The sequence below is a fragment of the Agelaius tricolor genome, unplaced genomic scaffold (genome assembly GCF_023055355.1).
Source record: "Agelaius tricolor isolate 1412-34295 unplaced genomic scaffold, bAgeTri1.0.p SCAF_25, whole genome shotgun sequence".
NCBI classification, from domain to species: domain Eukaryota; kingdom Metazoa; phylum Chordata; class Aves; order Passeriformes; family Icteridae; genus Agelaius; species Agelaius tricolor.
This window is the reverse complement of record NW_027269285.1, coordinates 4763033-4789707: the sequence shown is the minus strand read 5'-3', so window position 1 is coordinate 4789707 and position 26675 is coordinate 4763033. Positions and strand designations below refer to the sequence as shown.

General features: G+C 53.6%; 1 protein-coding gene across 1 annotated transcript in view; it reads right to left on the bottom strand.

The window, feature by feature from the left end:
- Positions 1–2168: 2168 nt before the first annotated feature.
- The window catches only part of RTN4RL1 (reticulon 4 receptor like 1), a 28795-nt gene continuing 4288 nt past the window's right edge, over positions 2169–26675 (bottom strand). The window contains exon 2 of the mRNA XM_071447759.1: positions 2169–4458. Coding sequence (XP_071303860.1) covers positions 3095–4458 — 1364 coding nt within the window. The 3' untranslated portion in view covers positions 2169–3094. The remainder of the gene's footprint in view (positions 4459–26675) is intronic.

Below are 26675 nucleotides of genomic sequence, written 5' to 3'. Positions count from 1 at the left end.
TAAACTGAGAGCCTCTGCTGAGGGACTGGCTGGGCATCAGCAGGTGGTGAACAACAGTGTTGTGCATCACTTGGTTTGCATATTCCAATTCTATTGTTGCTATTATTATTTCTCTCATTTCTGTCCTATTAAAACAGCCTTATCTCAAGTCATGAATGTCACTTGTATTTTTCCCAATCCTCTCCCCCATTCCAGCACTGCCCTGTGGTGTTCAGCTGCCTGCCAGGTTAAACCACAACGCCATGTCAAGAGACATCTCCTATTTAGCAGTGTATCATGCCTCCCTTCTGGTTTTTAAACAGTTGCCTTTATCACTAGGAGTTAGAGCACTTGACTGACAAGGCTTGTAATACACCGTGGAGTTGCCTTTATTTTTCCTACATGTTAAAGGAAAAGATACTAAAAATACAATTATGGTTTTGAGCCAGGCGTAGTCTGTTCTAATATAATTCATCTCAAAGACTATCCACCGTGCCTGCTGCACCCAAATCATTTATAAAACATTAGCATCTCTTGTGCTGACATTTCACTCCTATATTACAGGAGTTACACACAGACTTAAAAAAAAATTAATAAAGTGCTTCTCTTCTTCATTCTCCCACTGAGAGCTTTGATTTCCAGAGTATGAAACGAAATAACCAACATAACAACATGCTCCACTTCTGAGGGACAGTGCCAGGCTCATTCAGTTGCTATTGGTTATAGAGAGTAGGACATGAGGGAGCTATTTCAGACCACGGATTATTTGTTCTGGCTGCATTGGACATCCCTTTAGTGGAGCTTTAGAGCCCTGTAGACAGAAAAGTTTGGGTAGGAGCTGGAAGGCAGAGGGCTCGATGAAGTAACCTCTTCCTTCCTCCTCCCAGAATTACTCTTTGCTATTCCCCAAGAAGGGTGTTTAAAAGAGAAGCATCCAAGCCTCTGGCTTTCCTTGCTTGCAAGATGGACAGAGGAGGCCGTGCCCCTCCAGCTTCCCACTCTCAGCGTCCAGCTGCTCGTAAACACAAGTGCATCAGGGAGTTTTCTGCTTCTCTTTTCAGTGGGAGTTTCCCTTTCCATTTCCAGATACCTCCAAGGGATCTGCCACTGTGTAAATACCCTCTCCCCTTCCCCAAAGTGGTTGGGAGAGCAGATTTCCCCAGCTGGCCCATCCTTCCTGGAGCTAATTGTGTGTCTGATGGAAAACTGCAGCTGTTTTTTTCAGCATTTCCAGCCCCCCACCTGAGCCACAGGCTCGAAACGCCACCACTGAAATATGATTATGGAAAGAACAGAAGCCTTTTCTTGTCCAAGATCACTTTTATTTCCCTTGTTTCATTAACTTCAGTGTCTGTTTGGTCTCACACATCCACGCTGACAGGGAATTCACACCAACTGCAGAATCTGGGCAGCACCTCCCCGAGCCCACGGGCTGCCGTCGGCGGAGCTGCCGGCTCTGCCATGCCCCCGACCAGCAAACACATCCCTCCAGCACATGGTTTAACCCAGGAAGAGGGGAACAGGATGCCCTGCTCCCTCTCCTCCACCTCCCCACAACCCCCTTTGTACAGCTCTCTTGGACCACGGATTTCTCTCTCCTGCCATGGACCAGGAACCTCGGGCACCGCGCTTCTCGCTGGTCCTCTACAAGCTGTAGCTTCCCCCTGCTCTGACTCTTCCAGAATCTGTTCCTTTTAAGAAACAAAACCCCTCCTGACTCTGTCAGGTCTGTCTGCAGCCTGGGAGCAGCTCCTTGCTGCCCCAGTGAAAACCTTAGTCCAGCTATAAAGGTCCTCACGCCACTGCCACGGCTGGGAAGCCTCTCTCTGCCTCCAGCCCCAAAACCAGCCCCTGTCCTCCCCGGGGCCTCGAGTGCTCTCCGGAGACAGAGCCCTATGGCTCTATTTATTTGGGCTAATTAATATCTCTCTCTCTCTCTCCCCCCTGCCAGTTACAAATTAGGATCTAAGGGTGAATTTTGGCTCTCTGGGTATGGACTTTGCTGCATCGCACACAACCACCCCCCAACCCCTCCCAAAGTTTAGTGCTCTGAATTGCTGAGAACATTGGTCCGTTGTGGTTCCCCCGCGTGTACTGAGCCCGCCCGATGGCTTTCAGCATCTGTAGGCACTGCTGCCGGTTTGTTTTCTCAAGGAAAAACAAAAAAAAAATCATATACTGGTCTGCTATAAATTCAATAATACAATCCTTAGTTCTGAAGATACAGTTTCCATATAGTTTATAAACATTGTAAGACATACATATGGATAATTGAGGGGAAGAGGGGGAGCCTGTGCAATTGTTGGGGTGTTTTTCTCAGATGTGGGAACATGGTTACAAAAAACACACCTCCTGCAGGTACCTCATTTCTTTATGTGTTGGGTTTGTTGGGGTTTGGTTTTTTGTTTTGTTTTGTTTTGTTTTTTTTTTTTTTTGTTTAATTCCACCTCTAATCAGTCTTTCCTTTGGTTGTTGGCTACTCCAAGCCCAGCAGGCAAGCCCTGTTCTGCTGTAATGCCTGAGATATTCAGGGGTTTGAGATTGTCTTCTAAGAGATTCCCAGCCAACTTTGGCCTCTGGGTTTGGAGCCAAAAGGGCTAAAACGTGGGAGAACCAAATGTCCTTGTTACATCGGCATCAGTGTCCTTGCACTCACTTTCAGAGAGAAACAGTGTAGGCTTAATCGGTGATGGTCTTTACAGCAATTATGTTCCTTTCGGTAATTGGAGGGGTCGTTCGGAGCGCTCTCAAACGAACGGGATTTCACAAGAGCATGGATACAGTCCATTTGTCTGGGTGCTGTCACCGACGAATTGGTTACCACCCCTGTTATCTGCTTTTTGTAAGGTTGGCTTTTTTGTTGTTATTGTTGTAGGTGCTCGGTTAGGCTGTTTGTGACAAGGTGTGATAATGCCTTTTAATCTGCTCCTGCTGCGCTCGGCACAGTCCGGCCGGGCACGGAGACAACCCTCACAGGAAGCCGAGACAACGTTCTTCCCTTCGCCAGGCCAACGCTGAGCCACGTACAAAAAAACAAGAAGAAAAGAAACTCTGGTCCTTTGTAGATTGGTGGCAGTACAAGCTCCGCTCCGTCCGCGGCCGGGGCTGGGGGGGCTCAGCGGATGACGGCCGCCAACACCACCAGGAAAACCAGGAGCGACGCCCTGAGCCCCGGGCAGCCGGCCGCCTGCTGGACCCCGCTGGGCGGGCGGATGGGCGTCCGCCGGGTGCACTTACCCTTGCGCTTGGGGGACAGCGTGGGCATGGCCCCGAAGCTGTATTTGTGCTGATAATCAGGCACATAGTCCGGGAACTCCTGCCCGTTTTTGCGCGGCCCCAAGGACACCGGTTTGGAGGTTCGGTTGCGGCTTTTGTGGCTGGTGCAGTTCTTGCCGGGTTTGCGGTAGCCCGGCCGGGAGCCCGGCGGGCCGGCGGGCTGGTTGCTGTGCAAACTGTTCTCAGCCCCTCGCTCCTTCCCCTTCTCCTTGGAGGAGTGGTGAGGGTGGTGGGATTTGGAGGCTCCTCTGTCCGCTGTAGAGAAGGTGTGTGTTTTCATCTGGTGGAGCGACTCGGACCCTGAACAGTTCCTAAAGTCTTCTGCTCTTAGCACCTTGAGGTCCTTGCCGTGCATCTGCTCGGGGGACTCGCAGATGACGCTGGAGCTGGAGCCTCGGAACCTGTGCAGCCATTCCCAGAGGGAACGGGCTTTGCAGTCGCAGCTCCACGGGTTCCCATTCAGCCTGAGAAACTCCAGGGCTCCCAGGTGGGCCAGGCAGTCCCCCTGCAGCTCCGAGAGGCTGTTATTGAAGAGGAAAAGGGTGGTCAATCTTCGGAGGTCATGAAAAGCCCGCCTATGAATCCACTGCAGCTGATTTTGATGGATGAGCAGCCGATCCAGGTTTATTAGTCCCCTGAACGTGTTCTGATGGAGGCTCCAGAGCTTGTTTCCATGGAGAAAAAGATGGCTGAGGTTAACCAAGTCAACAAAAATATCATCCTGAAGGAACTCAATGTGGTTGTCTTGCAGGTAAAGGTATTGCAGGTTGTGGAGGCCACCGAAAATCCCGCTGGGGAGAGAGCTCAGCCCACACTTGTACAGATACAAGGCGTGGAGTTTCACCAGCCCTTGGAAAGTGTCTGCAGCTAAAGCCCTTAGGTAGCGGTTGTCCCCCAGGTCCAGCTCTTCCAGGTTGATGAACCCGTCGAAGGTGTTGGGGTCGATGAAGGTGATGTTGTTGGAGTAGATCCAGAGGGTGACCATGGAAGGGCTGAAGTGGCCCCGCAGCAGCAAGGTGATCTGGTTGTTCTGGAGGAAGATCCTCTCGCTGTCCTCGGGGATGCCCTCGGGGATGGTGACGAAGTTGTGAGCCTGGCAGCTGACAGTCATCGGGGAGGGGTAGCACACGCAGTCGGTGGGGCAGCCCAGGGCGCCGGGCACCTTCAGCCCCAGCAGCACCAGCAGCAGCTCCGCAAACCCCCCTGTGCGGAGAGAGGGGAGAGCGGCGTCAGCGGGAACCGGGCACCTCCCGCCCACCCATCGCTGCTGTGGAGACTATTCCGGGTGAAAAACGCCCCCAATTAGCTCAGCCCTCCTCTCTGCTCATGAATTACCCACGCGGCTGTGATGAGTAGGCTCATCACCCACGGCAGTTAAAACGTGATGTATGGAGTACTCCCTGCCTCCTCTCCCTGCCTGCAACAGGCGCCTGGTTGTGTTCCCAGCCCGGAACAGGCAGGAGAAACTTTCTCGGTGAGAATTCACGCTGGCAGAGCAGGCAGCAGAGCCCCTTTGCCTGCAGGCAAGGAAATGCCGCGGTGTGAGAGCAAACAGGGGGAATTCAAACCCTCGCAGGTGTCCCCACTCCTCTTGAAATGCATCTGTTAAATCGCCTGCACATATCGGAGAGGAAAAGCTGCAGAGATTCAGCAATTCCCAACAAACCACCTAAAATTACACGTGTGCAGTGCATCCCACTCCCCCCAAATGCACAGACCCATCCCCACCGTCTCCTTTCACTACAGTTGTTAGACACCACCATCCACCCCGAAACCCGAGTGATTTACAGGGAAATATGTTGTCAGCAGTTGGTGGAAAAGGCTGAGCCGAAAACTCCGTTTGGAAGTGGGATGCTCAGACATATTTTTAAATGGATGTCCTGTGGCAAAGCATATTGCATCCTCTAATGCTACAGAATGTGCCTGTGACTGGGGCTTTCTCGCAGCAGAGAAGCAGAGAACGAGGCAGAACCGTCCCCTCCCTCTGCTCAGCTCCTCAGAGCTCAGGTTTTGCCGCCCCGCTCCCGTCTCGCTCCCACTCCTCGCACCAGGCTTGCTTTCAGGCTATTCCTTCTGCGCCGAGTGGCTTTTCAGACTCATTGCACCAGACTTGTCATTTCTCATTCAGATTTTCCTCCTAGATTTGGCTTTTTCCTCTTACACGCAAAATTTGCTCATGTCTAATGAATTCTGCCTCTGGACTTTGCAGGGAAAAGGAGTAACAGCGGAGCAGCGCACAGCTGCCAGTGCCATCCTGCCCACGAGTCCTACCCAGCTTGTACTAATCTGAAAAACAAGAGTGGAAGTGGAGTTCATCTCTAATTACTTCACGTCGTTATCACCAGCTAGTCCAAGAGCCGGGACCCCTTGGGCTTTTACAGTCCCTCTTTTCAGTGCCTACAGCCTAATACGAGTTGGAGGCACAAAAACCTCACTGTTTTCTTATTAATTGTGTTTGAAATATAACTGCGTGGTTGCTGTTGCCTTTTCCCTGGTATGGAGATCTATTGCCGTTAACAGCAGGTGACCTGTCCGTCTAAACCCATCCTTTCAAGGCAAAGTTGCCACATATTTTAGATAAACTGGGTTATTCAGACTCTCCATAAATCACCAGTAAGAGCCAGTCATCGCTGACTGGGCGGTTAATAGGGAAAAAAATAGCATCGCTGCCCAAAGCATGGGATGGAGCCTTGCCTGGGGATGGGAATGAGGGGGATGACTTCCAGGCACTGCCCTTCAGAAACGAAGCACGGGCTACCAGGAGGGATGTCTCATCCCTGCGCCACTGCCAAAAAGGGCTGGTGAGTCGGGAACGCTGAATTCGCGACAACTCCTACGGCTGTGTAGGAAAAGGAACATTCTCCAAGTCACTGCCGTAGCATTTTGGCTTTGCTGTCGTGCCTCTGCACGATGAGAGAGGGGCTGCGCTGGTGGGAGCGTCGTGCTGACTACCCAGAGCTCCCTGCCAAAACGGGAGCCCTGGCTGCCGCTCACAGCCTGGGAAACAGCGGTGTCCTGAGGATATTGTGATTATCCTCCGATGGGAGAGAGATAAAGCAGTGTTTGCAGATATGTTCTGCTGGGCTTTTCAACTCGAGGATGTGCTCCACCAAGGTGGGACGGCTCCGCGTCCCCCGTCGTACCTCAGTGACACCGGAGCACGGTGCCTTCCGTAGGTCTGATGTTTATTAGTAAAACCCTGCCAGGCACAAGTGCTGTGACGATCTCCCACATGCAGAGTCTGTTATTGCAAATACCAAATCACAAGGGTCTGAATCAATAAACCATCTCCCAGCTACACGCAGCAGGTTGGAAGATTACATATTGCTTCCAAACAACAGTTTTATGCGCTCTTCCGTGACACAACAGTTGCCAGGCTAACGGGATTACTGACGGGAGGTGGAGCTGGGCAGGGATCTGGGAGCATACAGGATTTCACGTGTAGGGATGGTGATGACAGGAGGCTGTTAGCAATGCATGGTGATGGACCAAGGCAGCCCAGGCCTCCCTGGAGCATGGCCAAGGTAGAGGTTCCTGCAGAAAGGGAACGCAGCGTTTAACAGCTCGCTGCCTGCGGGGATAACTCCAGAGGTAAAGGTCAGAGGGAACTGAGTTCATCTCTTTAATTAACAGGCAGCTCTGAGTTAATGGCTGGAGCTCCTGTGGAGAGAGAGATGGGATTCCTGCAGCCAGGGATGGTGGTGAGGATAGGCTGGGGTTGTTACTGGTTCTCAGCTTCCCAAGAATGGGATGGTGGGAAGAAAAGACAGGGATGTCTTTCTCCCTATTGCAACTTGGGAGTGAGGAGAACGGGGAAACAGAAGGATGGATACTTAGGAAAAAAGGGTGAACGGGATTTGGATAGAGAGTAGGTTTACATTAGGTAGAATGAAGGAATTTTCCTTGCCAGGGTGGTGAGGCCCTGGCACAGGCTGCCCAGAAAAACTGTGGTTGCCCCATCCCTGGAGGTGTCCAAGGCCAGGCTGGATGGGGCCTGGAGCAACTTGGTCCTAGTGAAAGGTGTCCCTGCCCTAGACGTTCTTCGAGGTCTCTTCCAAACCAAAGCAATCTGGATTCCATGAAGGTCTGGACTCCCCAGTGGATGCACACAAGGCCTGTGGTCTCATCAAGGAGGCCTTCCTTCCAAGCCTGTAAAACCTGCTGACTGCTTAGTGCTGTGAGAAGCTGCTCCTGGCATGCTCTGGGACTGGTCCCAGTTTAGATCTGGGAATGAGATCCCCAAAAAGCAAAGAGGTTATGGAGCCATGAAGCTCCTGAGGCTGGTAACACCAGCTCTGGGGTATCCAGCAGCCAAATCCCACTGAAGCATGACAGTCAGGAGCACTTGGGTCTCACTGGGCTTCCCAGACTGGAAAACACCATGGGAGCCCCCTGAGAGGCCCCCAGCCCAGCTCTCCTGACAGTTTGACCCTGTCTAACTTGTTATTCCTGACTCAGCCCTTTCAACTTCACCTTGTAAAGGTTGTGAGGCACACAGAGGGTCACCAACCCATGTCAGAGCTCACCAGGGAGGGAGAGCTTCAAAAGCAGCACAGAAAAATCCTCCAGAAACCTGCTGGTGAAGTGAGTAAAACCAAATCCCTGCTGACATGGATAAAACCAGCAAAGGGGTGTTTATCTCCTGCCTTTCTCCCACTGACGTGCTGTGTCACCCCGGCCTCTGCTCGCCGAGTCCTTCTGCTGCCTCCTGCTTCTGACTGAGGTTTCAGTGATTGGAATGAATTCGTCTGACTGTCCAAACCATTTCCCATGTAACATCCCTCTAATTGGGCATTAATTAGGCATCAGTTAATGAATGCTTGAAATAATTTATCTTTGGATGCGTCCAGTTTGCAGTCTTACTTTTAACAGCATTAGACTCATTATTAGATTAACATCTTTATAAATGTTCTCCATTACCTGCTTGTTTCCATTGTCTTAGCCTTATTACTGAGAGTGAAAATCACTCCTCCCACATGCATTATTGATGAGTAAGGACTTTCTATATGTAGCACGGGATTAATTGTTATACAGTGTAATGCATTTAGCGTGAAGCCTCAATTTGTGCAGAAGCTGAAGGCAGCCAGAAGAATGCAGACACCCGGAGCCAGCATGATCAGCCAGACACTGCACATCTCTCTCCAGCCCAGACCAGGTTCCTCCCAGGCCGGTGCCAGCACAGGAAGAAATTTGAAAAAAAAAACCCCAACAAAAAACCCTGGTTTGATACCCAGGATCAAAGACAGATGGTTTGAAGGGTTGCAGCACTTCTCTGCCACCACGGCAGGGACTCTTGACTCTGCAGTGCCACTTGCTCCAGAGAGCCAGGTGTACCTGCCCCAGCAGTTTTCTTGCTTTTTAAGGTTTAGAACACTTTACTGTACCTCTGAGCCAGGCAGGGACTCAGTTTCTTTAGAACATGATGCCACTTACTTTCATTAGGAGGCTCAGACTCGAGGCCAAGACATCACTTAGGACAAGGATGGGTTTGTCCCTGGGGGGGATACACCTGCAGGACAACCCCAAAAGGCAGCCCTGCCACAAACCCCAGCACCCCCTCTTCTCTCTGATATTTTCACCTCTCCACCCGGACAAGCTTATGTGGGTCAGAGCCTGTCTAATTCTCCAGCAGGAGAATCCGCTCTCGAGGATGGAGCAGGTTGCTTCTCTTCCAAATCTCTCCTAAACCCACCATCTGCTTTGGGAGACCCATCTTAGCTCATGTCTACATGCAACTTGACTGCCTGCTTACTGTGTCCATTACCAGGGCTGCTCAAGCTGTTAGATTTATAAGCTCTTTAGAGCAAAGCCCTCGTCTTCTGGTTGCTGATTTATGTATCTTTGCTGCCATAAAACACTATGTATAGCTACTACATAATATAAATAATAATACTTAACCAGAGTGCGCTACAAGTGGGGACAAAGCATCTGCTCACAGGCGGGATTATCAAAAAGGGAGAAGCTTCCTCATCACTCACCCTCTTTTGAGGCCAAACTCACACCTGCTCTAACACCAGCACCTCACTGAGCTCTACACAGAGATTTTCCTCTCCTGTTCCCACCCTGGATCTATCAAAGGATTTTTCAAAATCCACCCCTAACAAGCTGGTGCACAAAGACATGACTGCAGCCCCTGGGGGGAAAGTACACTTTGAAACTTGGGAACGACCTCAGAATTGGATGTTCACATGGAGAGAAACTGTTGTTTAGGGAGAAAAAGCAGCCTCAAACGCTCACAATTTCATCAGCTAAGTGAAGGACGATGAAAGGCAAGGACAGAGTAGCAAAAGCAACTGGGCACGAGCCAAGAGCCAAACTCAGGATCTGGGATGGTTCGACAAAGCAGTGTCAGACCCTGCTTAGCAGCTGCAGGGTTTATTTCCTCTTATTCTTTTTTTTTTTTTTTTTGCAACACAGAGGATAAAATAAACATGCCCATGCTGACTGTCACAAAGCCTAAATTCCCCAGAGAGCAGCAGCTCCCTTTCAGTCCTGCAGCAGGAGCATCCTCCCTGGGATTGCTCCCAAAAACATCAGCTGCAGCTCCCAGCACCGGGACACGAGGCTTTGCTTTCTGCACGAGCTGCTTTTCAGCCAGAGAGTGGCAGCCACCCATCCACCTTCATCATTTTATTATTTTATTTTTTTTTTTGCGACCGGTGTCATAAATAACTGACAGATCCCAGCTGTTTGGAGTTATGGTTTCTGATGGAGTGACAGCTGCTCCCAATCCCCCAGTCATCACCCCGGCAGTTCTGGAACATTTCAGCAACATAAAAATCATTGGAGATAATTTCGGTTTTGCATAATTTGGTTAGGCAAGCTGTGATTTAATGGCAATTATGACCTCCGAGGCAGAAGATGAGCTCGGAGGCTACTGGCTTCACACGACTTTAGCTCGGGGTGCAGCATCAGGGATGTTCCAGGGAGATGGCACTACAAGGGAAAAAAAACCTTCTCCAGCAGCTGGAAATTGCCTTCCTTGGCTGGCAAGTGGAAACACTGTTCCCACAGGAAGAAGCATACAAGGAAATTTGGAAGGAATAGTGCTAAGGAAAGCTTTGGGAAGAGACTGGTGCCAAAAGACGCATCAGGAGGTACCTTTTAAAGAAAAGCCAGGAAAAGGCTGTAGACTGGGGAGTGCCTTTGCAAACCCTTCTGTGTCACCAGTATCTTGTGTGTTAACTGGTACAAACATCTTCTTGTCACTCTGAGAGCAAATCCTCCTCCTGTGACTGAGATGGGAGAGCTGGAACCGGGAATGGGCCGTGGCCTTTGCCGGCAGCTGCCTGCTCTGGGCACTGCCCTTTGCTCTGCCCCCTCACAGGGTTTCTCCTGCTCTGGGATGTGTTGCCTCCTCTCCCTGGGTGCTCCTCACCCATCCCTGAGCCCCTCGGTTTGCATTTCCCCAGCTGTGACTGAAAGGAGCAAACCCTTGGGCAGCCAAGCTGTGCTGGGAGGTGGAGAACCGTGCTCAGGAGCTCTGGGGACATCATGGTGTTTCTGGCTGGGGGCAAAACGTGGCTTAACATCAGGAACAACTTTTGTTGTTGAGAAGATCCAATTTCCCCACTCCATCATGGCTGTCAACCAGATTTGCTGTGAGCTCAAGCTCAGGGTGGAGACCCAGAGCCAGCAGCACCCCAAAATCCAGTCCTTTAGGGTGTTGCAACTTCAATTTACATTTGCTGACCTGGTAACTGGAGCTGCTCACCTTCCCCCACCAAAGTCAAGGCCAAGGTCACCTGGAAGTTTCTGGATGGTGGTCATTAACTCCTATTGCAGTTTGAAACCAGACCATAAATTTCATAGTGTAATAATGTAAAAATCAATAACTCTGTTTGAAACAATAGCTTTGTCTTCCATTTCAGCCAGCTCTGATATCTCCCCACAGACCACGTCCCTCTGAATCACACAAACAAAGAGAGAGGAGCCATGGGTGGTGGGGCTGCTGCTCCCCTGCCAGGTGCCCAGTCCCTCCATAGTTACAGATTCAATTAGTTCATTTATTCCTCTCTTGCAGTTAAACTCGAGGATGATTGAACAGGAAAAAATAAGGAGCCTTTTACGCTCAGTCTCTCTGACATCCCGTCCAACACGGCGTCCCTGAGGCTTTCCACGTGAGAGCTGCCCAAACCCCTGCTCTCTATTGCCATGGGCAGCAGGGCCAAAAACCCAAAATACTTCTGGAAAGATGCAGAACCAACTCACACACACCAAAAATAATGGAAGTCCGCTCTTTCCCAGCCCTGGCTTTCCGGGCGAGGGAGGTCTGGCTTCCTCTTCTTGCTTATATTCTGTTGTTTGCTGTAGCACTGGCTCAAAATATACATCGAGAAGCAGGATTGTCTTTCACATGTTGGTGGATGTGTGATCCTCAAAAACAAATTAGCACCGATTCACTTCTATATAGAGTGCAGCCGTCAGGGAATCACTCCTGAATTCACAGTGAAGGAAAGTAATAATGCTTCCAGCGTGCTAATCCTCTCCAAGAGCAGCCCCTGAACTCTCTCCTGGTGCTGGAGGCACCATTGGAAATTACAATTGTACTGAAAAAATAATAAATAAATGCAGAAATTGGCAGGGTTTGTGCTAGTCCAGAGGATTTGTACCCTAATGTGGAACTCCCTGTTTAATTAGCACTCCTCTCTGTCTGCATCTCCTCCTCCTGCTCTCAAGCTAAAGGAAAAGGGGGAAAAAAGGAGGTCAATGGTGGAAGTGGCTGTGGGATTGAAACTTGGCTATTATAACTTGTTTAATTTAAATGCTTCTTTCAGGACTAACACAGGCAGAAGCAGAGGGAGTGTAGAATGTGTTTTCCCAGCATAATCTGCTCTGCTTTACCCCAGTTCTGAGCACACCTTCCGTGGCAGGGATGCCCTTGGTGGGACACTGCAGTGGGCTGCTGCTGGTCCTGTGGCTGCAGGCACAGGGAACAACCCCAGTAGCTCAGCTTTGGCAGAAGAGTGTTTAAATCAGAGGCTGGGCTGCTGCTTGCAGCAGCTGGAGACAGATCTTTGGGATGGGATGGGGTCATTGGGATGGGATGGGATAGAATATTTCTGTTGGAAGGGTCCCACAATGGTCATCTGTTCCATCTGTCAGAAAGCTAAAGCTTGTTATTAAGGGCACTGTCCAAATGCCTCTGGAACACTGACAGGCTTGGGGCATCAGCCACCTCTCCAGGAAACCTGTCCCAGGGTCTGACCGCCCTCTCAGTGAAGAAATGCTTCCTAATTCCAGTCTAATCCTCCCTTGGTGCAAGCATTCTCCCATGTCCTGTCCTGGACATCAGAGGAGACAGACCATCCTCTTTTCCTGGGTCTGCTGCAGGGTTTATTGTGCCTCTGTGTCTCACCCCACTGTGCATCTCCAAAGCCACTGGGACCTTTTAGGAGCGCAGGAATGCTGGAGGGAAAGGCACAACTCTCTGTGCATGGAGGAGTCAAATCCTTGGGTCCTGCTGTGGCTGGAGGTGCCAGTGCACACCAGGATGCTCCTGCTTCTCCAGGAGAGAACAGCATGGACCAGGGAACACCCTGAGCAGGATTCCAGGCATGGATAAGGATTCCACCAGCCACTGGCACTGCTCTCCTGACCCCCAGCAGGCACCAGGCACAGGACAGGGCTCTGGCAGGACTTGCCAGCAGCCTGCAGAGAAGCCGGGATAGAATTTGGCAAAGGACAGGGAGATCTCGAGGTCCTTGAGAAGGGACTAATAATTCCAATTGCCCCCGAGGAAAGAAATACAGGAGGATGACTTGAGCTTAGTGGATTGTCTGAGGCGTCTCAGGGGATCATCAGATACTTCCACTCCCTTTTTGTCCTGAGGTGACAAGTTTTCCTTCCCATTCACAGAAATGCAAAGCAGTTCATTCACAGCGGTAATAAGAACGATGTCCTTTGTAATAAACAGCCGGGGAGTGAACCCTTCGAGGTGCTTGACAGCAAAACAATTGCAGATGAAATGACAAAACCCACCCCAGCTGAGCACCAGCCAGATCGGTATCAAACGCTGAACAAGCTCATGTGTAGAGAAAGCAGATTCACCAGCCCCTTTCCCTGCCAGCAGCTGGCCAGGAGCTACGGAGGGTTTCTTTAGGATCAGAAATACAGCCAAAACTGAGCAAATATGAGATGGAAGAGCAAAGTGACAGCTGCCTGGGCTCTCAGTGCACGCTTGGCTGCCCCATCCAGCACACATCCACAGGAGATGGAAAAACTGGAGGCTCTGGAAAAGCAGGGATGTGCTGGATCGATCTTTACCTGGCTGGAGCTGGGAGTGGACAGCAACCCAACACAGGGAGGTAAAGATGGTTTCGTGCAGGCATGGCTAATAGGGAGGGCATTAGTCCTATAAACTTGTGATCCTGCTGAGGTCCCGACCCCAGCAGTGTCCTGTGCCACCGAGATCCACAGGCCAATTCTGTACCGTGCCACATGGGCTCTCTTTCATCATCCCTTTTCAGCCTTTCTGCATTTGAGATTTACTGGATGTCCTTGTGTTTGGTGGAGAAGAGGGCAAATTGGAGCCTGTCGTGTACCTTCTTCCTCATTCAGCAGCACATCATTCTGCCTGCAGCAGGGGGGAAGGAGACGGACGGGCAGGCATCAAAGCCGCCGGCTCTGTCACATTTTCTTCCCCCCCAACCAAAAAAGAAGTGTTGGCGTCATTTGGAGCCCAGCCCACAGCCTCAGGTCTCTCTCCTACACCCAAAAAGGGCAGCAGCACCTTCCCCTGTGCCCTTGGTCTCCTCTCAGGGCGATGCCACGAGCCCTCCAAGTGAACATCCCTGCGGGTCAGCAGCCGAGAGAGCACTGCAGATTCCAGCAAAACCCCATCCCCACTGGAGCCAGCATGCTGGGTCATGAGCACGGCTGCCTTTCAGAGACCTCTCCTGTGCTTTGCACTGAACTTTTTACCAGCTCATGAAAAAGGCAGTGATAAAAGCAGAGCAGTGTGAAGAGCTGAGCTGTGCCGCTCCTCTGGCCGGCATCCGGGGCCGTTCGGAGGCTTAATGAGCCGGCAGGAAATGCCATGTGCCCAGCTGGATATTGGGCATTGTCACTCTCCCACACAGCTCTTGGGGTGTGTGGGGATGTGGGGGACCAGAGGGCTGAGCAGCAAGGCTTGGCCAGCCCCTGGAATGGGAATGTTTGGAGCAGTTGGGTGCTGGGAATTAACGCGCAAGCGATGAACGTGGTCAGGACACGGCGCTCTGCTAATATCCTGCTTTGTCTAGCTCCAGTGCCGGTATTCCATCCCAAAATATCCCCCTGAACATCCCTCTGGGAGTGGACTTTGTGGAGATGCTGCACATCCCCCAGCACCACGCAAATGCCTGCATTAAAAGCTTAATAAAAATAGCTTGATAACGGGATGTGTTCCCATCAGCGGCAGCTCTTGAGCCCGCCGCCGATCCTGTGCCTCCAACACAGCAAGGCCAAGTAATTATGGGATGGGGCTGCAAGGTCCTGACAGTCTAATTTCTATTAATTACAGCCTGTGTAGGATCCTGTCAGTGTGGAAAGGGGAGATGGGGAGATGGGAAATCATTGCAGGGCCGGGAAGATGATGAAGGTTGGTGGTGCTGAAACATCTGGGCTGGCCACAGATGTTTGGGTTTTTATGGTGAGAAGCAACAGGTTGGGCTGGATGGAGTGATGGGGATGTTCTACCCTCCTCCTCCTCCTCCTCGTGTTGTGTGGCTCAAATGCACGTTTTGCGAAGTTAAAACAAATTGCAAAGAGCGGAAATCGGCAGTTTTAAGGGAAAAGAAAAGAAAACAAAGATAAGATCTTGGCAGAAGGATAAAGGAAGGCAACTGAAATGCTCATTAAAAGTGAGGGGCCCCACTTCCCTGTCCAAGTGGCCACATCTCTGGAGGTTCCCAGATCCTTTGAAATGCCTTGTCAGACAAAGTCTTTCATCCTACCTGATTCTGGCTAAATTCATGGACACAGAAATTTTCACTGGAAATGTGAAAGACAGAACAACTCCATTCTGACTTTTCACTTCCCATCTGATCGCTGTTGATACAATTTATTCCTATGACAGCATCTGCTGCTTTCATGGGTTTTTTTATCCTGAAGTACAACTCGTCTTTGTTAGTCCCATTTTCAGGCCTTTCATCGTTTGAGTCACAACATAAAAGGCATTTAAACACTCCTGCTTGGAAACCAGGCTGGGAGAGGGTGGGAGCAAGGAGATGCCATGTCACCCCAGCCCCAGCTCTCCTCTGGCATGGGATGGGCTGCCCTGTGGGTCTGCCACAACCCTTTTGTGCTCCCACAAGGATGGCAGTGATGGGGATGCAGTGGTTCCATTTTGGAGTGATGCTGTGAAATCCAGATGAGCTTTGAGGTGCAGAGCCCTGTAGACCACATCTCTGTTGGAGCAGCATCTCTCTCACCTACCACTGACCCAAAGAGTGTTTCCAGGGGTTCTGTGCCCTCCTCATCAGCCAAACCTCTCATTAGACAGCGAATTGCCTTTGCTCTGCAGCTCCAGACCAGGCTGTGGTGCTCAGCTCTCCATGTGTCCCTGCGCTGGGGGGACTCTGCCACCCCCCACTGCCACTGAACTCACCAGGGACCCTTGTCCCCACCAGTGCCAGCAGATCCTGGCATCTGCCGAGCTGCTGGAGGCACTGGGGAGTTCAGAGCTACCCACAGAAAATTGGAGTCTAATAATAGCTCGTGGTGTTGCACCAGCAGAGAGCTGGAACAGCCACGTCTGGCAGGGAGAGGCCACTGCTGGCTCCTGTGTGCTCAGCTGGAAGAACAACAACGCCTTTTCTGGGCTGCTCCTCCCTGCAGCCCCCCCTGTGGCTCACAGACCACTCTCCACACCCCAAGGATTCCCTGCCCCAGCAGTGTGGCTCACAGCACCCTCAAACCCCCCTGTGCACCCTCTGACAGGGTTTGGACCATGTGGAAAAGTCACTGGGGGCTCAGGATGGGCAGGACTCAGCCACCACAACCCCTGCGTGAACATCTCTGGGATGTGGTGGCCTCTCCCCCTCCTGCTTTAATTCCCCTGCTGTATTTTCCAGTCCAGCAGGCATTGCTGGCACCTGAGCATCCTCCTGCAACATCCCTCATCCCACCTGGTGTCTCTGATCCTGGATCCCTTCCCTTGTCCCCCAGCTCCCAGGAAAGTGAGCGCAGCTGGAAACTCTGCTGCTGCTTATTGGAATAACCTTTCAGGATTCATTTAGTGCCGCTTGCTTCCACCCCACCTTCCCACCGTCAGCACTTCACTAATTGCAACTTTTAACTCCTTCTGCCCAGGTAGCCAGAGAACAGCAGCTGATGTAAGGAATGGGGTCCCTCTGCCCCCCAATCCCTCCTTCCTCCTCAGATGAAGGGTCAGCCTAGTGAAGCATGAGCACCACGCTCACCCCCAGCCTGCCTGACCCCATTCCTGCTCCCAGCTCACCCCTGCTCCGGGAAAAGACCACAAATCCCAGGCAAAATCCCAGCCACCACCTGGGAGCATCAATCAGTGCACGGCTGGGCAGGGGAGAGGCGAGAGATCCCGAAGGCTATGGGAGCACTGTCTGCCTGAGACTTATTCAATTACGGCTCTCGAGTTCAGCCTGAGCCCGGCGCGGCGGGGACGGGGCTGGCAGGGGAGGGGGGTGGGTGCAGCCCCCTAATTCAATCACAGGGCACAGGCAATGGTGCAGCTGGCGGGGGAGAAGAGCTCTTGCTGTCAACACAGAGAGAATGAGGCTTCCACAGCCTTCCTGGATGGCTCTGCCCGCTGACCCCTCACAGCTGCACTTCCCAATGCACCGGGAATGGCTCTGTGTCATTGTTAAGGGCAGGGGGTCTGGTCCTGTGCTGGTGTGGCATCGGTGCCACCACGCAGGATTGGTCTGATCCAAGGCCACCTGCACTGAAAGGTGGGATGTTGCCAGCTCTGCTGCCACAGAGCTTTCTGTGCAAAGAGAAAATGAGCCAAGAAACTACATTTTCAGGAAACTGAAGGTGTTTTTTACGTAAGTGCAAGAGCAGGGCAGGAGGAAGGTGAGATGCTGTTTCCCAGCTGACACCATGAACCAGCGAGTGTGACTGAAACTTGGGAATGCTTTGCACAGGAGCTCAGGGACTGTGGTGAGGCATTGAAACCTCAGCAGCTGCTCAGGGAGATGAGGACAGAGGGGACACAATCAGGTAGGAAAGAGAGGAGAGAGCTGGGAAGGCAGATGCTTTCCCTGAAAGCATTTCCAAGGTCAACGCTTAAAAGTGGAGCAGAGTGAGGATTTGGCTAAGGCAGGGGAGCGGGACCATGCCAGGATGCTCAGTGGGAGGCAGAGGAACGCCCAGCTCCCAGTTCCCCAGCCCAAGGGAGGGCTGAGGGAGGCACCCAGACAAGGTCACAGTCCCAGCAGAGCAGCACGGGCGGTGAGGGAGCTCCAGCTGCGCCGGCTCTGCCTCCTCGGCAGCAAATCCAATCGTGGCCAATAACAGGGTGGAACAAAATCCAGCAATGCAATAAAACCTCCCGGCGCCTTGTTCACCTGCAGCCTGAGCAGCACAGGAGGTGGCGCGGCCTCTGCGGGCAGCCTGGTGTCTGGGGAGCCCAGCAAGGGCAGGGAGGGTTTGGGGTGGCCCTTGGTGAGCTTCCCACGGGTGACAGCTCATCCTGAGGCTCACAGGAGGAGGGGGACGGGTGGATTTCTGAGCAAGGGAGAGCTGCTGATGCCTGAAGAAGCAGGGAGGTGAAATCCAATTGTGCAGCATCCACGGCTGCCATTAACCTGTCTGTGTACTCCCGTGGCCGCCCATCCCTCTCCGCCTGACAGCCAGGGCTGCCCCGGCTGCCCGGGGGTTTGTGTCTGCCTGCTACAGCAGCTCACAGCCCTGCCTCAGGCTTTTCCCCAGTGCTTCCAGCTGCTTCCAAAATGGAGCGCTGGCTAAAGATCCCCTGGTGAGCCGGGGAGAGGCAGAACTGATTCCTGGAGAAGGAGAAATGGTGGCTGCAGGAGGAGCTGCCGGGGCAAACCACAGCTCCCAAGTGAGGCCAGAATGATAATGGCATCAAACTTCCTCGAAGGAGGGTCCTGAGGACATTCCTTGGGAATACCCCTTGGGCATTCAGCTGGTAGCATCATCTCCATCATCCCAGTCTTTAGATCTGAGGATTTTAACGGCAGCTTTTGGAAGCACAGATGGGTTCGTGCCAGGGTTGCACGCTCCTGGAGGAGGCAGCCAGGTGGGCATTAGAGGGGTCCATTTTTCCTCCTGGCAGGGGGAAAAGGCAGGATCTGGACTCGCTTTGCTCAGCCCCACACTCTTCCTGGCCCATGGGGAGGCTGAGAGCAGCCTGGTGGAGAAGGGAAGGGAGAGGAGGGGCGGGGAGCAGGGAGGAGGCGCAGCCAGCCCCACCAACCACCTCGCCTCTCTGCATCCCAGTTCCATTTGCAGATTTATTAAATCGAGAGCCAATTCCGACATAATTTCTTTCAAGCAGCTCCACCTCGCAGGTGTGCGGAATTTATTTGAGATAAAGAAAACCATTACAGAGAGACAGCAATCTTCAAAGACCACCTCGGAGACCTGAGAGAAATAAAAACACTAGCCCGTGCAAATGTGCAATTAAGTTTCAGAATACTCCTGCTCCATGAAAAGCTCCGTCCCTGCAGAGAACAGGCCTTTAAGGCAATTTTCCCAAACCCTATTCAGCATTCACTCAAAAATGCCTTTTTAAAACAACATGTGATTTTTTTTTCCCCTTCCCTGCCTCACTCCTCCTCCTCTCTGCGCTTGCTCCATCACTTCCAGGTGGGACACAGACAGCTCTGGTGGGGATGTGGTTCCTCCCCATTTGGAGGGGGACATGAGGCACAGGAGGGGTCCCATCCACACAGACACAGCTCTGTCACAACCTCCAGTCATGTCAGATCCACAAACCAGGGATTTTTAGAGCTACTCTTGTTATTCAAGGAGACCATGACACCAGCATGGCCCCGCCTGGGGACAATTTGCCAACTATTCCCAGTTGAAGGATCTTCATATCCCTTATTCATGGGTCATTCTCTGCTTGGTGATTAATTAAAAATGCATAATTAACCTGTGGAACGCAGCGCTGCCATGAGGTATCGGGGAGGCCAGGAGCTTAGTGGGATTCGGGGGAGGATTATATGTTTAAATGGATAATGAGAACATCTGGTGGTACATTAACAGGGATGAAGGAGAATTAGGGAGAAGAGCTTGGCCAGACGCCGGCTCAGGGTGCAGGAGGGCGACCACGGGGCTGGCTCAAGGAGGGCACTGCTGCTCCAGCCACGAGCCTGGCAGAGACACCAACACAGCCCTGCACCCTTGGGAAGTGTGATTTTGGGAATGAGTGGGTGTGTCTGGGGATGAGGCAGTGACAGAGGTGTCACCACAGGGCTTTGGGTTGGAGGTGGCTGCCTGGGACAGCAGGATGGTCACAGTGCTGCCAACTCCTTGCCACAACACCCAACCCAGTGGCCACCTCCTGTCCGTGGAGACCTGTGGCATGACTGTGACCCCTGGAGACACCCTGATAAATCAGCCACAGTGGCCTCAAAAGCCCAGGAGAGCATCCATCAGCTGCAGCACTTCCTGCAGGTGACACCACGCCTGCGAGCGCAGCCATCCGTGCTGCTGGTGGCGAGCTCTGGAGTCGTGGCACGCGACCAAGAATCCAAGGGAAAGTGCAGGGGACACGAGAGGAAGCCTCAGCCAACCTGGCCACACAGGGTATGCCAGCCCAAGGGTGTGGAAGAGGCAGTTCCTGGGGGCCTCCAGCTTCTGAACAACACATGGCTCTCAGGACTGAGCCTGGCACACACCTTCTCCCTGTGGCAGCATTCCTCACCCACCCCAGGATCCACACAGAATCACAGACACCACCCACCATCCCCCTTGCACGGTGGGCACAGACCATGTGCTTTGCATCACCTCTTTCCCCCAGCCTCAGAAGTTTTCTTAGAAAAGCCTGGCAGGCACAGCCAGGGACTCCGAGAGCAAACTCCGGGCTGACGACAGGATTACTAAATCCCTGTCAGCAAACAGGGCTCAAGCAGCTGCTCTTTTGCATTGTAAATCTGCTGCTCCACTGTTTGCACCAACTGATGGTTGTACAAGGCCTGGGAACCACAACATCTTGGGGTGAAAAGCACTGAGGTCTCTTCAGCAACATCCCCAAGAACTGGGGGGGATCCTCAGCTCTTCATCCCACTGCATCACCAGGCTCCTGCTTTGCAGCAGCTTGGAGAAGGAGGGGATGCTCAGTGCTCCCAGCAGGACTCTGGATGCTCTCCATGTCCCTTCACCACTTGGCAGAGGTGATGCCACCAACTCAGCAAGACTGGGCAGCCAGAGGGATTTTGGGTGTCGCGGCCCCTCTGGGCTCTCTGCTGGTCCCCTGGGATGAGGTGGCTGCAGCACATCGTGCTCAGCCTGCCGAGCACGGCCGGGGCCTGCCGGGCCGGGGTTAATCTCGTTGTCACACTTTCCCTCCTTCTTGCTGGCTCGGCGTGCTTTGACCCGCTGTGAAATTGTGGCCAACAGCACTGAATATTTTAAGAGCAGCAATGCAGTGATGGCCGCGCACGGTGGAGGAGCAGCAAGGCAGGCCGGGAGCTGGGCTGGGCCCTCACCTCCCCCCCGCCACCACCAACCCATTAGCACAGTTCAGGGAAACCTAAAAAATTCAAAAGACACTGAAATATGCAGCATTTTTTGCTCTCCCTGGAAATGACGCGCTTCGCTTCCCAGATGCTCCCGAGCAGGACGTTGTAAATAAGAGGCTTTGTCACACAGAGGGTGTTGCCAGTGGGGCTGTGGGATGCTGCAGAGCCCAAACTGACACCCCAAAGCCTGTCCTGGGGACAGAGCCATGCTTGGGGCTTGGATAAACCTGCAGTGCCATCAATGCCCATCCTCACTAGCGCAGTGCAGCCATTAAAGGAGATTCCCCTCTCCATCCTCGGCCTCTGCCCTGGCTGCTCCCTGCCCCTTTTTCCCCCGGGGCATCCCCTCGGCGCCTCCTCCCCTCGGCCGGGCGGGACGCGGTGCCGCAGGACCTGACGCAAACACCTGTCCTCAGCACTTCTGCTATCTGGGGCACAGCAGAGCAGCAGCGGCGAGGAATTAAAAAAAAAAAAAAAGAAAAAAAAAAAAGGTCTATTTGCATAAACCTTCCAAAAAAGAGGAGCTGGAGCCTGAGTCTGGAGAGCTGGAATATCAGTCAGGGACCACTGGAGCTGGTAGGAAGTGCAATAAGTATTTGGGAAGCATCACCAAGACCTGGGCACGTTCTGCCACCAGGTCCCTGCATATCCCCAAAGTGCTGCCCCGGGGCTTGACACCCCATCTAGGAGTGACATTGGGACACTTTTGTATTCAGGTCTTAAGAGGGCAGATTAATCGCCATGTGCTGGGTCTGTCATGCACAGGGATATATATTCTACTCAGAATTTACAAGTAGTTCTGTCTGAGAAATAAACAAGTGGAGATAAAAATGACATTGTCACCGTGCAGGTGTGATGGATGGGCAGGACAAGCCCTGGGAGTGCCAGCAAGGTGCCACTGGCACAGGGAGTGCCAGCACCTGGGACAGCTGGGAGATGCCAAAGGGACTCCAGGACAGGCAGTGGGATGTACTCCACCAACCCCAGCCCGTTGTGTCTCTGTTCCAAAAGCCAGGAAAAGCGGGAACAGCCACCAAGGCCGTCCCCAAGTGAGGGAGATGCCTGGAGAAAGCAATGCTGGTGATGGGTGACCAGGATGCAGCCGTGGGAAGATGCCTAGAGCAAAGCAGTCGGTGACAGAGGGGGCTGCAGCCCCCAGGTCAGCTCCTTGTAAAAGCCTCTTGGGCTCTGTCTCAAGCCCCAAATCCTCCTCTCCAGTGTGTTTCCAAGGTCAGCAATGGGCAAAAGACAGAGCCAGGCTGGCAGCCGCTGGATTCCCCAGGGATGTGAGAGAAGGATTGATGCAGTTTACACCAAGCCCCTTTCTCGTTTGGTTTCTCCTTCATCTTCTCTGCTTCCCGAGGCTGCATTGCCTTGGCCTGGCTTGTCAGGGAGTGACAGAGCACATTGCCTGCTGGGGTCACTCCCTGGGGAGGGACAGCCATTGGCTCCCTCACGGTTTAAATCTGAATTCACACTGAAAGCACTGAAAAAGCTCTGCGTGGATTCTCTTCCCAGCCTTGGGCATCCTGAGGAGTCATGACTCGGCTCAGCCTGCCGGGATGGAGATCCCAAAACCATCTGGGGACATCCAGCTGCCCCCAAGGCGGGTGCCTGGCTCCAGGCTGGCACCCAGCAGCTGGTCCAGCAACTGCCTTCAGTCTATTAATAAAGCTGGAGCAGCTGGTAGAGCATCCACCGCCAGTCCTCGGGATTTATCCACACCGCTCTGCCTTATCAGCCATGCTTTTCACAAGCACTTAAATTCAGGAGGAAAAGGAAAAAGTGAAATCAGATAGAAATGCAGGTCTGTTTGCTGTTTTCTCCAATGAAATGGTTCTGGGTAAACAGCAGACGCCTTTGATGAAATCCCAGCAGGCTTAAACAATAAAGCTGGTTACAAACTCAATCTGGCGCAGATATCAGATCTGAAATTGTTTCAAAAAACATGTCAACATTTTCTAATGCTGCTGCAAAACTTCCTCGGCACTTTGCCACAAGCTGCATCTGTGACGCAGGACCTGCGCCGCTGTCCCAGCTCCTGCTCCCAGTGCTGCACTTGCCCTGCCCTGGCACCTCTGCAGCCCTCTGCCTGCTGGGAGGGACACCCTGAGCTGCAGGAGGATGCTCAGCAGCATCACCTGGGATGCAGGAGGTGCACATTCCCAGCCCTGTGCTCGGGGCACGCTGGGTGTTGTTTTCCAGCTGTAAATGCAGTTCCCATCCCCAGGCACAGCCTGGCTGAGGGTTTGCAGTGCTGGAGGTCTGGCAGTGCTGGGCATCCCTCTCACCACATCCCAAGGATGGAATTCAGCTCTGGGCTCATCCCAGGTGTTAGCAAGGACAACTGAGTTTTCCGTGGAAAAACAATTTGCAAAGCCTTGTGGTGGCAGAGGAGAAGAGCCTGGTGCCCCTCCTGGGTTCGGCCTCCTCTGTGCCACCTCTGCATCCTGCTGGGACACCAGGGCAGGATGAGGCTGCATGGGGAAGCATAGGTCCAGCTGAGGGAATGCCTGGCTGGGGGCAAAGCTTGGTGCCTCTCCTGTGGGTGGTGGGCACAGCAGGGACCATCCAGTGCAGGGCAGCTGGGTCAGGGTGACAGGAAATCTGGCAGCTCCACTGGTTTGGAGTGACAGGGACCATCCAAACTCAGAAAACACGCAGAGCTAGAATGCAATGAGGCAGGTCCTGCGCTGGCATTGCCAGGACCAGCCTGCCAGTTACCTGGCACTGGCACTTCCCAAACTCTGTCAGCACCTGGGGTCTCTGGAGGACAGCAGGGGATGCAGCTGAGGGGGGGAGAGGATGAGGAGGAGGAAGGAGGATGAGGAGGAGGGGGAGAGACCTCATCCATCACAGACACTGGTTAAAAAGCCAGCACCAGCTCTAAAGGAATTTGGGGTCTCCCAAAGGCTCCCACCTCCCTCCATAAGGGATCTGCTCCCCGAGTGTGGGGTAAGACACACTCATCCCATGTGGGATCCAGCCCTACACACACCCCATCCCACACCCCAAGGAAGCCCCCAGCCCAGAGCTGATGCCTGCCACAGCTCATGTCCCGTGTGGCTGTGATGGAGCAGCAGAACCTTCATCCCTCCCACAACTGGGAATGACAAAGGGGACGCAGGAGAGGAAAAACGGGGCGCGAGGAAGAGGATGAGGAGGATGGGCAGCCCTGGGGGGGGGTGCAGGGGGCCAAACCTGAGCCTTGGAGCAGCGCAGGGGATGTGGCAGAGCTGACCCCTGTGCAGAGGTTGCCTCTGCCATCGATCCCTGTTGCACTCAGGCTCATTAGGGCCGGGGAGCTGCTGCGAGCGACTGCTGGAGGAGACAGACGGGGGGAGCGCTCGCTGTGGCTCCCTGGATCGTATTAAATATTTACTTTGTTTTGTTTTGTTTTTCCCAGCTTATATTGATCAGAGATGGAGTGGGGAGGGGGGTGGGGTGGGGGGAGCAAGGGGGTGCTGTTGGATGCCGGGAGGGAAAAGCAGAGGAAACGACTGAGCTGAGCTGGAAAACGGGGACAGAGCGCGCCAGGGCGTTCCCGAGAGATTCACCTGCTCTCCCAAGGGACACCCAGAGCTGTCACCCTACAGAGATGCTCCCCTCAGAGCCATTCATCCCCTTCAGGGTCGGGATCCCCAGCACACGGGGGGGGGAGCAGTGGGGCAGCTTCCACTCCCCATCCCACAGCAGCCCCGTCTCGAGGGATGCGGGATCGGGGGGATGCCCAAGGCAAAAGCATCTCATAGCTCGGGGTATCCCCCCAGCCCGGGCCGGGAGGGGCCCCCCGCACCCAGGCTGGGCCCCGGGAGCGGCCGCGCAGTCGGCACTGTTTCTATTTCGAGAGGAGCTCTACTGGAAAAGGAACAAAAGCCGAGGGAAGCTATAAATAGCCTCCTCCTTCACACCAGCGCCTCCTCCGCCCCAGCATCCCGAGGAGGCCGGGGGGGGGGGGGGTCCCGGAGCCTGGCCCGGGCTCAGCCCCACTGCCAAACCCCCTGCACGTCTTCGAGCCAACATCTCCATCTGAAAACCAGAGGGAATAATAAGCCGGGGAGTATCTGCCGCCGAGGCAGAGCCGGCTCCGAGCAGCGCTGTGCCAAGTTACCCAGCGGCGGCTCTGCCCAGCCACAGCCCCGTTGTGCCCCGGGGGATTTGCCGCTGCCCAGCCGGGCTCTGCACCCAAAAACACCCCGCGGGCACGGATTCCACCACCTGGGGATGCTCCTCTTGTCCCTGGCCCTGTCTGCGGCTGGCAGGGAGCAGGAAGAGCCGAGGAGCTCGGGCAGACCTACTTTCAAGGCTTTAATCCTTTTTTGCTTAAAGAATCTTTTTTTTTTTTCCTCTCTCCCCTCTCTTTTTTTTTTTTTTTTTTCCCCTTTCTTTTCCTTTCCGCGCGGCAAAGATGGGGTCTGATCAGAGGAGAGACGCAGGGAGCTGACAAGCTGCGGCGTACGGAGAGAAAGGAGAAAGAAATACATATTTATTACCCTCAATTATTAAAAAATAGATAGCAGCAGATCTTAGGCCCTGGCAGAGGCACTGCAGAGTCGTTTGTCTGAGGACTATTTTGTTTTTTAAATTCCATTGAAATTATAATACGCCGGGCTTGTTAGCACAAACACCCCGGCACATCCCTGCCGAGGGGGGATCATCCCAGCCCCTCTGCTGGCTCGGGGGTGCCTCCCGCAGGGTGGCTGTATCCAGCACCCGACGGGATGCCGAATTTGCAGGCAGCGGGGAGGGAAGGAGGGAGGCTCAGGGAGGCAGGAGTGCATGCAGCCGGCAGCTTTTGTCCCCCTCTGCCTTCCCCCCGCGGGGATCAGAAGGGATCTGCCCGGTGCTACCAAACGCACACGGGTACCCAGCTGGGTGAAGGTCTCACGGACAAGATCCTCACCCAGGTCACCTCGGGCCAAAACAAGCCCGGTGACATTCCCCGTGCCCAAGGACGGGCTTTGCGCCCCTCGGGTGGCACCCGCGGGGGTCCCGCGGTCACGGGGATGGGGTTTCCCCGAGCAAACCGATGCAAACGCTGGTGCAAATGCAGCTGGAAAAAAAAAATAGAAAGCGGTTCCCAAGTGCGGCACACGGGGCTGGCGGAGCCGCTGGCACCTCCCCTCCGCTTGCAGGGCTGCTCCGTAAGGAGCCCTGCCGGAGCAGCAGCAGCCAAATTCCCTCCCCGGTAAACAGCGGCTGCATCCTCCCCGGGTGAGGATGGCGATGTCGGGACCTCGGGAGCACGTGGAGCACCTCTGACACCCTCCAGCTCCAGCACCGCTCCCTCCCCACACACCGGATCTGTTGGGATGTGCTGGACCTCCACGGACCTGCTGTGCCATCACCTGCCCAGGGCCAAATCCCCCTGGCCGTGAGAGGAACCAGCTTTTGGCACTGCGAGCCACCAGAGCGGTCACGGCTCTCCCGGCCCTGGCAGGAGCATCGCTAAAAGCTGCTCACCAAAGCTGGGCGGGCTCCAAGCTGCCGTGCCGGCTCCGAGCCGCTGTGCCAGCACCACCGGGAAGCAAGCAGCCAGCGGGCACATATGCTGTTCAAAAGGAAAAGGAGCTTTCTACACCAAATGGAGCTTTTTCCGCTTAATAACCCCCAATCCTAATCTGTGCAAAGAAGATTGCTCCCCGCATCTTCCCGTCCTGCATCTGCCGCTCGCCCTGCCCGCACTTAGCACCCCATCAGCACCTGCCCCCAGCAGGAAAAGCAGGAGAAAAACCGGCCCCGGGGAAA